Genomic DNA, 16,152 nt, shown 5'->3' with positions numbered 1-16,152 from the left:
CCTTATATGGTGTATCAGTTTGCTAGGGCTGCCGTAACAGAGTGCCACAAACTGGGTGGCTTAAAACAACAGAAATGTATTCTCACAGTTCTGGAGGCCAGAAGTCCAAAATGAAGGTGTCTTGCAGGCAATGCTTCCTCTCAAGCTCCTAGGGGAGGGTATTTTCTGGTCTTTTTCAGCTTCTGGGGGCCCCAGGCGTTCCTTGGCTGTGACAGCACAGTTCCAGTGGGCATCTTCCTCCCGTGCGTCTTCACATCATCTCTCCTCTGTGCATGTCTGGGTCTAAATTCCATCCTTGCCTAATGACACTGGTCTTACTGGATTAAGTGCCCATCCAGTATGACCTAACATGCTATTTTAACATACCTAATTACATCTGCAATGACTCCACTTCCAAATAACATCACATTCTAAGGTTCTAGGGGTTAGGACTTCAACATATCATTTATAGGGGACACAATTCAACCCATAACAGATGGTATTCACAGTTGGGGAATGTGACGCTTTCCCCAGTGAAAGCCTCTTCCAGTTTGAATTTTACCTTAATTTAGTTCGAGATGCTTAGTTTACCCCTATCCTGGGTTTTTAACCTATGCAACAAAAAAGGAACACAGCAAAATAAAACAAGAGTCAAAAGCCAAGCTGCCTTAAATATGACAGAGACGGATATAAACACAGTTCATGAAATCTGTCTGAATGGAACACACAGACTCCAATTGTCTCTCCATTATCTTAGTAGTTACTCTTTTACTATTCTTTTCATGGTTACCCTAGAGGTTACAACACGATTCCTCGATTTATCAAAGTCCACTGTAAATTGTTACTTTTACTTCTTCCCAGACAATGCCTGGATCTTAGAACTTAACTTCATTTACTCACTTTCCAATTTAAATGCTTTTGCTGCTGTGCATTTTAATTTGATTTATATATTTTTAAACCCTGTAAGACATAATTATTGTTATTTTATGTAGTTATTCTTTTAGATGCACCCATATATTTACCCTTTTATTTGTTCTTTCTTCTTCCATCTGGAATAATTTTCCTCCTGTCATGAGCTTTAGTATTTCCTTTTGTTTGGATCTGCTATTTATTAATGATTTTTCTCAGTTTTTTGTTTGTTTTACTGAAAATGTCTTTATTTTCTCTTTGTCTGCTAGAGTGGAGTCTTTTGGAGTCCCAAACCAAACAAGGGGGTCTTACTGGGGATCCCTAGTTTAGTGCCACCTGAACTGTTGTCTACCTACCCTTGTGAGGTTGACAACTGTCTTGCTCAACCTCTTGGCTTCTCAGCTGCTACATCTGAAATTGGAAAGTGCTCCTAGGGGGAAATTGGTCCCAAGTGACGGGCTCACCTCTCTGGGGTTCTTTCTTCTCCTAGATCTTGGCCCTGTAATTTCCATTAGCTTTCCAGTGCTCTCAAGCAGATTTATTTTACATTTTGTCCAGCTTTTCCAGCTGTTCTCAGTGGGAGGCTTGACCTATATCACATAGTATGATGGTCTGAGGAGCTGAACATCCAATTTCCATCTATTTGTTAGGAAGATCCCCAGAAGCTGTCACATAACACTTTTACTTACATCTCATTGGTCAAAAGTTTAGTCATATGACCACACCTAGTTGGGAAATATAGTCTATATTCTGAAGGACTATAATCCTAGCTGAAAACTGTAGGTTCTATGACTCTTTGGCATAAGAGATTCTAAGGGCTATAGTATTATTCTTTCGGTTATTTGCTATGTGATCTGAAGCAAGTTTAAACTCTCCAAATTTCAAGTTATTCATCTGTATAATGGAGGGAATGATAATATTTATGAGTCTCAAATGAGATACTAATAATGAATATTTATTGTTATCTGCTGGCACTGAGCTGAGTAGTTTATTTACACGAACTGTGTTGGTGGTCCCAACAACCTCATAAGGAAAGAACTCATTTTGATGAGAAAACCGAGGCAGAGAGAGGTTAAATGACACAGATACTTGAAGGCTGAATGGCGATTTGAACCCCAGACCTTCACCGTGACATGGTCCCGCCTTGTAAATCACAAAACCCTACCTGCTGGAATTGCTGAAGGAGGGTGAAACGACCAGGATAGGAACAATGCTGGGTGGCTGAGGGCTGCACTTGCTCAGCTAGAAAAATGGGCCTCTAAGGGAAGGTCTGGGGACAGAACTGACCTACTGGGAGTGGATTTTGAGTGATATGGGCCAAAAGTCATCAGTTTCATCTTACCCAAGGGGTTAGATGATTAGAATAGCTCATAAGTTAAACACGGGAGTTGGAGAAGGAGACCATAGAGGTAAAAGGACCCTGCACAGCATGCAATCCCATGGCTTCATTTTAAAAAATCAGTCATTTTTGTGAGGTGTGTACATTTTTATTGAAGTACAATATGCATACAGAAAATTGCTCAAATTATTAAGTACACACTCTATGAATTTTCAAAGTAAATACACCCATGTAACCAGTACCCAGATCAAGAAACAGAACATCAGCAGCTCCAGTGACTTCTCCCACACCTTCCCTCCTCCCCATTCTAGTCACTACCGCTCCCAAGCCTACTCATTATCCTGACTTCTAACCTCAGAGACTAGTTCTGCCTGTTTTTGAACTTTATATGAATCGAATGATACAGCATATGCTCCTGTGTGTCTGAATTTTTCACTCAACATTATATTGTGAAGGACATTCCCATTACTACTGTAGTTGCAAACTGTTCATTCTCATCGCTGTATAACAAACAGCCCATTGTGTGACTATCACAATTTACCTATCAATTCAACTGTTAATAGGCATTTGAATGGTGCTGCTATGAATCTTCTAGAACATGCATCCAGGTACACAAATGTACTCATTTTGTTGGGTATAACCTAGATTGAAATTGTTGATCATAAGGGAAGTGGGATGTTCACTTAGTAGGAACTACCTTGGCTTCACTTTATTGATGAAGGAAATGAAAGTATCTATAGGGCAGATATTTGTCCAAGGTCATCTAGCCACTGAGCCAGGACTGGAATCTGTGTTATTCTCTCCCAGGGCAGTTTGCTTAGGTCTATATTTTGAAGAGAGACTGACCTAGAGAGTCCGCAGAGTCTCACAGCAACACACATGTAACTTATGAGCTGTCCTTATTGTCTCCTAACCCCTGGGTAAGATGAAACCAATGACCAAGCATGAGAGGGGCAGCTGGTCAGTGGGGCCATGATTGTAAATATCAATTTAGGTTGGAGGCAGCCAGTGTAGGTTCTTCTTTGCATCTTATCAGTGAACAGCCTATGATGTGCGTCCCTGATAAAGCTAGATTTAGATTCGGTCTACTTCAATGCCAGGCCCCATGCAAAGTGCTTTCCAATATACCATCTCATTTAATCTTTGAACTAACACCAAATCAATTCATATCCATAAGGACTGTAAAACCATAATTTCAAAAGAGAGTCTATAAAAATCTGTAAGCAAACCAGAGCCATTTAGAACAGTGCTTTTCAAACGATCTGTGGTGAAGGTCCGATCCATCGCAGATCAATATTTTTGTGAAATACGATAAAAAAGAATAAATATAAAATCGCACTGTTAAATTGTATGAAAGTCTCTAATCACTCAGTTTCTATACTTAGATCATCAAGGACTAATAGCAGTTTGCAGACAATACTGCTTTCCAGACTACACTTTGAATAGCACTGATTTATAATTCACCATCCATTCCACTTGGCCTTTCAAAAGAGATTGATAATTATCTAAGAGGCAGAAAAGTTTGAATAACAGGACATCTGCATAATTCTGAGACCTTAGAAACCATTCACACCCATTGAGGTTACTGTCACCTTAACGGGACTTTACCAGTCCTCGTCTTTATCAACATAACTTCAACTATTCCAAACAACTTTTGCACAGAAAGATAAAAGTTACAAATAACTTTATTGTTCAAGAACTTCCCCCACAATCTCACTGAAATGAACATAAGACCCTTAAACTTTTCAACAGATAACATTAAAGACTACTTACTCTCCAAGGCTCTTGGAAACTTTTGCCTTGTGTCCACCAATCCTAAACTAATATATCACGATCCTTAGCCAAAAGTAATCAAACACTACCCCCACTGAAAGACCTGCCTTAAGCCAGATTCCAAAACCTTATAAATATCCCCACAATGTCCTCTCCCAGTCCAAGATGCTACCATGACTCTGTCAAAGCAGGACTCTCCTTAGCATGGTGTACAATAAACTCAGCTTTGCCTTCTCTACAGCTTATTTTGCTGGTTATTTCCTGGGATCTAGCATCCAACAATCAAGACTTCCCTTTGTTCCTTCATTTAGTCTTGCTCAGTCATTTTTAAACTTAATATTGCGAAAAATTACCAAAGAGGGCTGTATATGCAAAAGCATGCTTGAGCAGTTTAAGAGATCTTCATGTAGAAAGCTGACCATGGCGTGTTTAGAACCTAAACCTGCATAGAGATCAGCAATAGGGGAAGAACAGAGAACCACAGAATGTTAGAGCTGGAGGTGGTTCTAGGTGCCCGAACAGCAGTGCATGAATCAGCTACCTCAAAATCACCTGATGTAATTAATCCTTGTTAAAAAATACCCATCTCTGGGTTTCACTTCAGATGTACTGAATCAGACTTTCTAGAGATTGGGCCTGTGACTGTTAACAAACTCCCTACGGGATTATGAAGCACAATCAGGCTTGAGAACCATTAAATTCTCCCACCACTTCATTCCATAGATGAAGAAACAGACTCAGAATTGGGAGTAAACTTGTCCAAGATCACACAGCTATTGTATCTCAAGATTGCCTGACAGGTGGAGATCAGAATTTGGAGAGGTCCTTATGTATGCAATACATAGAACAAGAATTTTGAATGATGTAATGAAAACATCATTCTACGTTGGCATCTCAATATCTCTAAGGTTTTTCAGGATGGTGGTGGTGGGAGGGGGTGATTATTGTAATCTCCCTCGTGAAAATTCTAGCAGTCGTTGTGAGTTGTCTGTTTTCTACTAGGTAAGAGGAAACAGCTAAATTATAACTTTCAAAAAAAAGTAAAATTATGACTCTTAAGCAAAGACAAGATGAACATGTATCTGCTGAGAATCTATTGACCACCTTGTTAAATTTATGTTCTCAGGAATTGTTGCTTGTTAGTTGGCTCAAGTAAAGGTGGATGGGTTATCATGAGGCTTTAGCAACACATCCTAGGGAAGCACAGGCCCTCCTGAGAACTACAGGTAGGCCCTCAGAAGAGGTTCTAGGTCCAGGCAGCTACTCCCATGTTTTTTCATTACAAGGCTTCTTGAGCACACTTCTTTGCCCCACTGTTTTGTTTCTCTACTCATCAGCATGCCTGTCGCTAAAATGCACCCAGTCTTGAGTCTGCATGATGATCACTAAGTGCTGGACTTCTGACAACTGTCTCTAGCTTAGATTCTTGATGGAAACTATCTGATTGGCTGCTCTCCAGTCAAGCATTAGGACCCTCTGGGTCAGGTGATCACTCAGGGTCAATCAGCTGTAGCTACTTGGAGGAAACACAGTTGCCATGGGGTTGTGTGAGTGTGTGTGTGTGAAAAAGAGAGACCCAGTGACAGCCAGGGGAGGTCAAGTGAGAACCTCAAGTGGCCAAGCACAGTAAAACGTGCCTTTTGATCATTTCCGGCATAAGTCCTTGCAATCCTGGCATTTGTGCCACTCCTGTTATCCCAGATGAGTCTGGTTGTCATTCTGTTGCTTTTATTTAGGCAAGATAAGTTGGGGTGGGGGGAGTTTCTCACAGGAGGCCAGGGTCATACCTTTCCATTCACGTTCCCACCTACATTTGGGATCCTCCTTTGTGGGATCCAGCCATTGAGCTGCTAGAAACAGGGATGTCTCTAGGTGCTGGCCTGTGCTCGTGAACTTCAAACCTTCTCACTCTTGGATGGGGGCGTGAAGAGGCTGACAGCCACGGATAAGTGCGGGAACCGCTGAGTGTGCCCAGCTGGTGGGGCCCGCACACATTTTGGTTCACTCTGTTTCTTCCTGAGCAGGCCCACTCTTTCATGGGCACAAGACATGGGCCTAATGACTACAGTTAGAAATGCAGGGCAAGAGCGAGCTCCTCACCAAGCAGCCGGGCCAAATCAGCGCGAGATGGAGTAGCAGGTGGGTTCGGTTCAGCCATCACTGAACCCCAGACTGGAGCGAGGAACTGTCCTGGGTGCAGAGCCGGGGGAAGTGCGGCCTCCCGGCTCCAGGGCTCCCAGGCTGGAGGGTCACACACGCAGGAACAGATCAGGCCGCGCGTCCTGCAAGGGGCAGAGCCGGGGCATCCTCCCTGCTGCGGGCAGCGGCGGGGCGCGGGCCCCGAGCGCGCAGCTTCTCGCAGGGCGGAGGGCGGCGCGAGGGAGGGAGAGAGGGAAGGGAAAGGCGAGCGTGAGCTGCCTCAAATGCTTGGAATAATTCCGCTTCCGTTTGGAAAGCCGCAGCCTCAGTCCCGCCGCGCCCGCCGCGTCCGCCCAGCGCCAGCTCCGCGTCCCGACCGGCCCGCGGCCGCCCGCCTCGCCGCCATGGCCACGTCCCCGCAGAAGTCGCCGTCTGTCCCCAAGTCCCCCACTCCCAAGTCGCCCCCGTCTCGGAAGAAAGATGACTCCTTCTTGGGGAAACTCGGAGGAACTCTGGCCCGGAGGAAGAAAGCCAAGGAGGGTGAGTGCGGCCCGGGCCGGGAGCGGCCGAGCCGGGGGCCGGGGGGCCCGGGCTCCCCGGGCTGGGCGGGAGCGCGCCGCGCGTGCCCGGCGCCGGGGAGGGGGCCGCGCCACGGCGCGAGCGCGCGCTGCCCGCGGACGTCTCGCGGGGCCCGGCCCGGCGCCGCCGCCGCCCTGCTCCGGGTCGGCCGAGCGCTGCCCACCCGGGCCCCGCGGCGAGCGGGTGGGGCGGCCCGGGCCTGGAGTCAGGCGACGCCCGCGCCGGGCCGGGGGCCCAGGAGGCGGCCGGGCCCGCCAGCCCCGAGGCGACGTCCTCCCGTAGGCCCCAAGTCCCCGCCTTCTCCGCGCCCAAGGCTGGCAGTTTCCAAGTTTCTGCTGAAACTTTTCTGGGCGCCGTCACTCTCACTCTTTGCCTTCATTGGTCTTTGAAATCAGATCATTTCCTAGACCTGCTGAAGTGTGCGGTTGCAGACTTGGCCTCTGGATGTCTCGTCCGTCCCCAGGGCCCAGCAGGGCTCTGTTAATGTATAAATCAACGCCACATGTTTGTTAAATGAGTGGAGAGGTGGTCACGCCTTGTGATAAGTGATAAACTCGCACCCAAGAAGAAAACCTCGATTAGACACACACACATTGTAGCATCCTGGGCTCTGACCCTTCTGTGAACTCAAGAGTTAAGGGCTCTTGCAAAAACCATTTCCTTTTTCCCACCAGGGTGAATTGAGGAGATCTTATTTTTTTCCAGGACAGTTTACATGTAAAATATTTCGTCGCATGGGCCGATTTTGCATCCTGTTTTGTTTTTTAACTGAAGTATAGTTGATGTACAATATTGTGTTAGTTTCACGTGTACAGCATAGTGATTCAGTATTTTCGCAGATTATGTTCTGTTATTACAAGATATTGGGTATAATTATTACAAGATAATGGGTATAATTTCCTGTGCTATACAGTATATCCTTGTTGCTTATCTACTTTATATGTAATAGTTTGTATCTGTTACTCCCATACATCTAATTTTCCCTAACCCTTCCCTCTTTCCTTTGATAACCACAAGTTTTCTATATCTGAGTCTGTTTCTGTTTTGCATATACATTAATTTGTATTATTTTTTAGATTCTACATATAAGTGATATCATATAGTATTTGTCTTTCTATGTCTGGCTTATTTCACTAATAATATTCTCTAGGTCCATCCATGTTGCTGCAAATGGCAGTATTTCATTCTTTTTTTATGGCTAAGTAATATTCCACTAATAAACATATACCACATCTTCTTAATCCAGTCATCTATTGATGGGCACTTGGGTTGCTTCCATATCTTGGCTATCATAAATAGTGCTGCTGTGAACATCAGGGTGCATGTATCTTTTTGAATTAGTGTTTTCATCTTTTCTAGATGTATACCCAGGAGTGGAATTGCTGGATCATATGGTAGTTCTATTTTTAGTTTTTTAAGGAATCTCCATGCTGTTTTCCAAAGTGGCTGCATCAATTTACAGTCCTACCAGCAGTTTACCAGGGTTCCCCTTTCCTTCACATCCTCTCCAACATTTACTGTAGCATACTTATTTTGAGTAATGAGGTGACAGTTCGGAAAAAGGGCTAGTGATTGGTGTGTAGGTAGAAGTTGCTTAGTTAAAAGCATTTTTTTCATAGACTTCAGTGGTTTGGGAATAAACCTTTTTAAGTTTGTGATGATAATATATAAAATATGTTTCATGTTCCTGAGTTATCTTAAAGCATGAAAAAGAACTCAGTGTTGAGAATTATCAAACTTGATACAAAGAACTAGACTTCTATTCTCTATGTAGAATTGAGAGGCAGCAAAACACATTCCCCAAAATGTCTACACCCTCCCCCCAGTGTAAACCATTGCGGGGAAGGTGTGGTAAACCATTGTCCGAGTAGCGTGCAGTTGGTAACAAGTTGTGAAATCCTGGCTTGGAGAGTCTTTTTCTAGACTATCCCTATAACTTCTTCCTATGGTGTTCCCCATATGGGCTCTCCAGCTTGAGACTGGGCAACTCAGAATTACTAAAGCTCACGACCTATCAGAAGTGCTCACCCCACTTTGCCAACTCTTTAGAAAAGTTTGCTTTATATTGAGTCCAAAGGTGGTCCCTCTGTATCTACTATTATTCTGTTCATGCAGCCAGGAGAACGAGTGGGACCGTGGCTCTTTATTTTCTCCAAGTGGACTAGCCTGTTTTGTGGAGTCCCTTGATCAGTCCAAATATCCTCTGTTCCTGTAGCTGGTCCTCACAGATGAGCTTCATGGCCTTCTGGTATCCTGTCTTTTCCATTTCAGTCAGAGTCCCTGCAGGAAACAGAAGGACAAGTTAATTGGGATTTTAAAAGTGATGTGATGAAGGGACTATTTACAGAGGTGTGGGCAGGGTGAAGAGAACCCAGAAGGATGCTGAGACACCTAGGAGCTACCAACAGGGGGAAGCCATTACCACCCCTAGGCCTGAAGGGCAAGGGGAGCAAACCAGAACCCACTGAGAGCAGGAGCTCTGGAAGGGGGGCTGTGGCTATAGAGGGACAAGCCACTGTCAGAAGTGTGGAGCTGCAGCAGGGAGACAGTGCCGCAAGAGATACTCTGCACGTTCTCTCTTCTTGCCCTTGAACCTCTTGCTGGCGCTTCCCATTGGCCGGACCCAGTGGGAAGTCACCAGGGCAAGGGAATCTGCATGATGCAATATGTCAGGGTCAGCTCCCTCAGGGCACAGAGCAGTGCAGAGAGGAGATCATAGCGGGAGTGTGGAGAAACGGAGAATGACTAGCAGACTCTCAAAGTGAGCTGCCCAGAAGTCAACTACCGCCTGGGCGGTAGTCCAGTCCATTAGGACAGGGCGGTCACCTCCTTTGTTCTAGCATAGACACCACGTTCATTAATGCAGCTGCGGCCGCTTTTCTTCATTCTGCCAGCTGTATCACAGTTATCGCTCATTGAGCTTGCTACCAGCTTCCTCAAAGACATTTTATTGTTTGTTGCTCCTAAATCATGACCTTCCCTATCTTGGATTTGCTCAATTGGGTTTTTGAAACAAAGTGCAAGGTCTTATTTTTATCCTTGTTATAGTACTTAACTGCTAAGTCCTGATTCTGTCATTCAGTCTATTAGCTAATCCAGGAGATATAAATGGGTGCATGGAAAAATATGTGCTGCTTCTAAAGGGGCGCTGTCACCCAGCTGTAGCTGCTTGCTGCTACACAGGGTGGTTCTGCGAAGCCAAAGAAGGCAGTGGGGTTGGTCTGAAATGACCTGCTCTTGGCAAGCACATGCTGGGTCTCAGTGATCAGTGCTTTCCCTGTCAAGGGCCCACTAACCATCTCTTCAGTAGCAATAAGGCTAGATCTTGCTCTGGATCCTGCGTAAACTCACAGCTCTGTGCTTTGCAGACACTGCCTTCTTCCACCATCTCCCTAGTGTTCTGGAACCTCCCATTCCTCATGATTCCTCAAGATCATGGACGCTGGTCTATCCACAAATTATCCCAGCGCTTTGTCATAGAATTCTCCTGGGCTCAAGGACTCCCATTCATTCACTTGAAACCTGTTGTGTCCCACAGTCGGATACATGTTAGAATATTTAGGTCAATAATTTCGTATTAAAAATATGTTTTCCTAAGAATACCTACTAACATTTATCATGAAATGACTGGGAGCCTCATAAGAATATAGTAAAACTAATGATCACTCCTATGTTTCATAAGAAAAAATAGCACGAGGGAGGCAAGAGAGAATAGAGGCTGAAAGCATGGTCTTTGGGACCAGACACATTTGGGTTTGATTCCTGGTCTGGCTCTTTATTTATTGCTGTGACTTAGGACAAGTTCCTTAATCCTTCGAAGAAGCCTCTGTTTTTTCATCCATAAAATGGGAATAAAAATTCCTTCCTTACATGGAGGTTGTGAGGCTTAAATGAGACAAGGCATGGCACAGGTAACGGAAGCTATTAAAATTGACAGCTCAATTTTAAGTGGTCTTTAAAATTTGAAATAATCTCTTCATTATGGACTGCAAGAAGGTTCCACATGTTCTGCAAATAGGTTCACATGACTGTATGAAGCCCATGTAGCTTTATTTTGGCCCCTTTAGAAATTAGGGTCTGTGCTGCTTCTCTCTTTGGCTCGGCCCGTGGCGCCAGCAGGATGGGCAAATGTCGCAGTCTTCGTACTGTCAGGAAGCTCCGTAGCCACTGGCAAGACCAGAAGTGTCATGATAAACAGTACAAGAAAGCCCATTTGGGCACAGCCCTGAAGGCCAGCCCTTTTGGAGGTGCTCCTCGTGCCGAGGGAATTATGCTTGAAAAAGTAGGGGTAGCAGCCAAACAGCCAAATTCTGCCATCAGGAAGTGGGTCAGGGTTCAGCTAATCAAGAATGGCAAAAAAAATCACAGCCTTTGTGCCCAATGACGCTTCTTGAATTTCATTGAGGAAAACCATGAAGTTCTGGTTGCTGGCTTTGGTCGCAAAGGTCCTGCTGCTGGTGACATTCCTGGAGTCTGCTTTAAGGCTGTCAAAGTAGCCAGTGTCTCTCTTTCGGCTTTATACAAAGGCAAGAAGGAGAGACCAAGATCATAAGTTTTGATGATGAAAGCACGATAGTAATAAATTTTCATATGCCAAAAAAAAAAAAAAAGAAAAGGAAAAAGCAATTAGCGATCTTTCTTTGCAAGTCAGATCATCCAGTTTCCTAGGGTGTCACATTTCAGCATTTATAAACATCTGGACCCATTCTCATGAGTTGTAGCTAGGTAGCTTTTGTTTTTCCTCTGTGAATCTTCTCTTTTTTGGGTTTCCAGTCCCCATTTATGCTGTACATGGCCTTTCTGTGTAGGTTCTTAGCCTAGCCTTTCAGAGTCTAATTGCCAAAGGGCCACTTCTCACCTTCCTTCCTCCACATCTGCCTCAAGACTTGCTCTTTCCATGAATGTCATTTTGAATTGTATCTCCCAGCTGAAGGTGCCCTACGTTAGGCCTGTAGCAAAGGTTATTCCTATATTTTACTCACTTATTTATTATCCCTCAGAGTTTTTACATTTTGTCTGGTGCCCAAAGTGTACCATTTTGGTTCTTGTTGGCTGTCCAGTGTAACTGGCGAAAACCCCCAAATTCTGCAATGGATTCATGGTTTCTAGAGTAAGCAGAAGCCTCAGCATTGCTGAGCAATCCTCCTCTCCTAATGAGCTTGCATCCTCATTTTCTCACATACCTTGTTTAAACCCTGTCACTCAAGCTCTTCCCCAGACCTTGAGATAGAAAATTAAGTGCCAGGTATGAACTTGTTAAAATTTGCTTCAGCCCACCCCCAATCCCTAGTCCCACCCAACATCTGCCCTGTCCCGTTCCCTCCCTGTCTTAGTCCCTTCCAAGGAGGTCCCTTCTTCCCTTGCTCTTGCGGCCCTTCATTTCCACTTCTTCCCACACTTGGCACGGACACATCCTCTTCCTCACATTCCCAGTCTGTTTCATGCTGCTCTGTCCCCCTAACATCTGCACATATGCTTGAGTCTTTGCCATTTGAGGACACTCTCCCGATGCTGGTTTCCTTTTAAGCTGCTCACCAGAGGCCTTGGAAGCGTTGTCTGCACTGGCTTCCCCTTTCTCAGCTCCTAGTCACTTCCCGATCCGCTCTTCCCATTCTTTCACCGATTATTTATTGAGGTGCCTGCCATGTGCCGGGCACGGTGTTAGGTGCTGGGATGTGGCAGGGAAAAAACAGACAATAATCCCTGCCCTCATGAGCTTGCCTTCCAGTAGGAAAGACAGGTCACAAACAAGATAAACTTGTAAAACGTGTGTTGCGTTAGAGTGATGATTAGTGCCGTAGAGGGAAATGAAGCAGGAAAGGGGGAAATAAAGCGGGAAAAGGGAAATGGAGTGTTGTGGGGTGAGGGAGGAGGGATGGCTGGCAGTTTTAAATAGGGTGGCTAGACAAGGCCTCACTGAGTAAAGACCTGAGGAAGTAAGGGAGCACCACGTGTGTATCTCGGAGACGAGCACTGCAGGTAGAGGGAATGGCAGCTTCAAAAAACACCGGGAATGGGCCTGGTGTGTTGAGGACCACTGTGGAAGGTGGTGAGGTCTCAGGGGTACTTCGAGTGAGGGTGGACAGGCTGTGTAGGGTCCTGGAGGCCAGTAAAGCCTGGGGCCTTCACTCAGGAGGGTTGTGGAGAGTTCTGTGCCGAGAAGTAACATGGCCACGCTTGTGTTTTAACAGGATGGCTCTGAGGGTGGTCAGGGCTGCGGGCGGCAGGGGTGGCCGCAGGGGTGAGTGAGGAGGCCACTGTAATGATCCAGGTGAGAGATGGTGGTGGTCTGGTGCTGAGCGGGAGCAGTGGAGGGGTGAGCGTTCAATTCTGGATATAGTTTGAAGATGTAGCGGATAGGATTTATTGAAAGATTGGATGGAAGATGAGAGAGTAGAATCAAGATGACTCCAGGGTTTGGAAACATGGAACTGACTTTAACTGGTTAGAGAATTCTACAGGAAGAGCTGGTCTGGGGAGAAAGAGCAGGTTTCTGTTTTGGACCTGTTTCGTTAGAGGTGCCTCCTAGACTTCCGAAGGGGCCATACTGAGTTCACAGTTGGTTCTAGGAGTCTAGTGCAGGGGAGGGGTCTGGGCTGGAGACACCTCTGTGTGTAGGTGTGTTTAAAGCCATGAGACTGAAGGGAATCATCAAGGATAGTGTACAGGATGTAGCGGAGGTCCAAGGACTTTCCAGCATTTAGAAGTTGGGAGATGAGGAAGAACCAGTGAGAGAGGCTGGAAAGTTGTGGCCAGTGTGATAGGAGGGAACCCTGAAGAGTGTGGACTCTTGGAAGTCAATTGAAGAATTTATTCTGTGCCCACGATTTATACTTCACTGGCCAACATCTCTAGAATCCACTGTCTCGCTTTCAGTCCTTACTCCACTTGGGCTCTTAGTGGCGTTCGTATTAATTCAACTTTCTCTTTTCCTTAAAATTCGCTTCTCCATTGATCTTATCCACGCTGAGTTGTTCCCTGTGTTGTTATTTCTTTCGGACTCCCTCTTGGGCTTTTATTATTTGTTTATGTCTCAGTAGCGTTTCCCAGGGTCCTGACTTTGCCCTCTCTTTCTGTTTTCCTCTCCGCGGATTATCTCACCTACTCCCGTGGCATCAGTGACCACCTGCCCGCTGGTGGTTCCCCAGTCCACACCTCAAACCCAGATCTTTCACTTGTATCCAGATACATCTTTCCACGGTCTCCGGGATGCGTCACAGGATCCTGAGACCCAGCGTGCCTGTGATGGAATTATTCTACATCCCACTTGCCCAAATCTGCTTCTCCTCTTCCAGCATCCCACCAGCTGCCTAAGGTGGAAATGTTGCAGTCATCCTCTGTTTCAGAGGTCAGCAACTTTTTTTGAAAAGGGGGATGGTAAATATTTTAGACTTTGTTGGTCATCTGGCCTCTGCACAGCTCTGCCCTTGAGGCCACAGATGGTAGGTAAATGAACACGCATGGCTGTGTTCTAGTAAAACTGTAGTTATGGACACTGAACTTTGAATTTCACATAATTTTCATATGTCACAAGATAGTCTTCTTTTATTCTTTTTCAGTCACTTGTAAAATGTGAAAACCATTCTTAGTACCGGGGCTGTGCAAAAGTAGATGGAGGCTGGATGTGGCCGTGGGCAGTAGTTCACCCATCCCTGCCCTGTTTTATCCCCACAGCCAATCATCTCTCAGGGAGTCCTGCTAATTCTACCATCTAAATACTGCTGCCTTAATTCAGACCTCATAAGTGCTCTTTGTCTTCTTCGGGATTGCTTATTTTATTAAACTTTAGCATCTTTATTTTGCAACTGAAATGTTGCCGTATCCACCCCACTAGTCTCCCTAACTCTGGTCCTTATTTATTCAACCCACCCTTCATCCTTTTGCCAGTATGTTGTTCTGTTAAGCACAAAGATAACATCTCTGCAACCAACCTCTTAGCATGGCATTAAGTCCTTCACAGCTGCTCCGTGGTCTACCTTTTTGGTCTAGTCTCCTTTGTTTCCTTTTCAAGGTCTCCATTTTAGCCATATGAAACTGCTCTTCATTGCCCAAACATGTCATGTTCTTCCACATGTTTTCACCTTTACACATGCTGTTCCACCTTTCTGGAATGACCTTCTTCCCTTCTGTATGCAACAAACTCCTATTCAATCACTGAGAGCCAACTCAGATATCCCGTCCTGCCTGATGCCTTCTGTAGCTCCCCTAGGAGGAGTGGGATGCTTTTCTCTCTGTGGTCTGACACTGCCTTGCCTCTGTGCAGTGGCCACGCTGCCTTGCCCCCCTGTGTGGCTGTGCGTGTCACACTGTGGGGAGAGTTCTCCTCCTCTGCCCATCCTGCCTGGCGCAGAATTTAACACGTAGTCGCATCAGAATTGCTATGGAATGAATTTGCCCATATTTGTCTTGGTGAAAACAGCCTGCCACTAACCGGTTGTGTAATCTTAGACAAGTCTCTTCCGCTTTGCCCATTTCTAACATCAAGGGATTAGGCTAAGTAACCTTTCGGGGCCCTCGCAGCTCTGGTATTCTATGACTTCTGAGCTCTGATTTCACCAGGCTTCTCTCAAATTCAGTTTCATTGTCTGTGTAGGGTGGTCTGGGAGTGACATCATCACAAAGACCTCTTTCTTTCCTCCACTAATGAAGGCACCTCTGTGTCGGGAGGAGGAGATGGAAACCAGGATAAGTGGGCCTTAGCCCAAGGACACCTCCATATTAGGAATCGGTCTCCTTGTCTCGTGGAATATCTCCATTTGGTTAACAAGCGCAGTTCATAATTATGTTTTAGCCATTAGTGCAGCAGAAAAGATGAAATCCTCGTGTAAACATTTGTAAGCATCTGAAATCTCCACGCACTGTCATGGGAAAAAGAACACAGTTGGGGAAAGCACTACAACAATTTTAATAATAAAAGGCTCTAAAAATACTTTAAAAAATAAAAATAAAACACTTTTAAAAGAGATGTAAACATTCTGTTACAGATTCAATATGCTCTGTAGCCTGCAGTCAGTAGGACATCCAAATGAGGGCTTTGCCTGAGGACCACGGCCCCCAGAACAAGGTGGCCTCATCCTTTCTTTTCTGTCTTCCTTGTAGACTTCAGAGGGCAGGAGTTGTGTTTGTTCTGCTTACGTTGTATCCCGTGTGCCTAGAACAGCATCAGTACTTAACAGGTGCTCTGCGAAACATTCCCTAACTAACTGCCTGAACCCTCAGTGGGAATAAGATGCCCAGGTTACTTCAAACTCTGCTCTAAGCTTTGTGGATTTTTCTGGTGCCCTGATTCCATCCAGGCCTCCACTCCTGGCTGTGTGTATGTGTGTGTGTGTGCGTGTGTGTGTGACTGGCTTCTAACACTGCCTTCTCCCTCCCCTCAGGAATCTCTTTACCCTCTGTGGGAAGACAACGCTTAGTTTTATTTCACAAACACA

General features: G+C 45.5%; 1 protein-coding gene and 1 pseudogene across 2 annotated transcripts in view; both read left to right on the top strand.

Annotated features, from left to right (window-relative positions):
- The first annotated feature begins 6,348 nt into the window (after nucleotides 1–6,348).
- The window catches only part of PARVA (parvin alpha), a 163,843-nt gene continuing 154,039 nt past the window's right edge, over nucleotides 6,349–16,152 (top strand). The window contains exon 1 of one of the 2 annotated variants that reach the window (XM_057749060.1): nucleotides 6,349–6,679. In XM_057749060.1, the coding sequence (XP_057605043.1) occupies nucleotides 6,424–6,679 (256 nt within the window). In that variant the 5' untranslated portion in view covers nucleotides 6,349–6,423. The remainder of the gene's footprint in view (nucleotides 6,680–16,152) is intronic. The other variant, XM_057749058.1, reaches the window with a different exon arrangement.
- Nucleotides 10,839–11,307, top strand: LOC130860614 (40S ribosomal protein S23-like; annotated as a pseudogene).

This window comes from Hippopotamus amphibius, chromosome 9 (assembly GCF_030028045.1).
Source record: "Hippopotamus amphibius kiboko isolate mHipAmp2 chromosome 9, mHipAmp2.hap2, whole genome shotgun sequence".
NCBI lineage: Eukaryota > Metazoa > Chordata > Mammalia > Artiodactyla > Hippopotamidae > Hippopotamus > Hippopotamus amphibius.
This window is presented reverse-complemented; position numbering and strand designations above follow the sequence as displayed.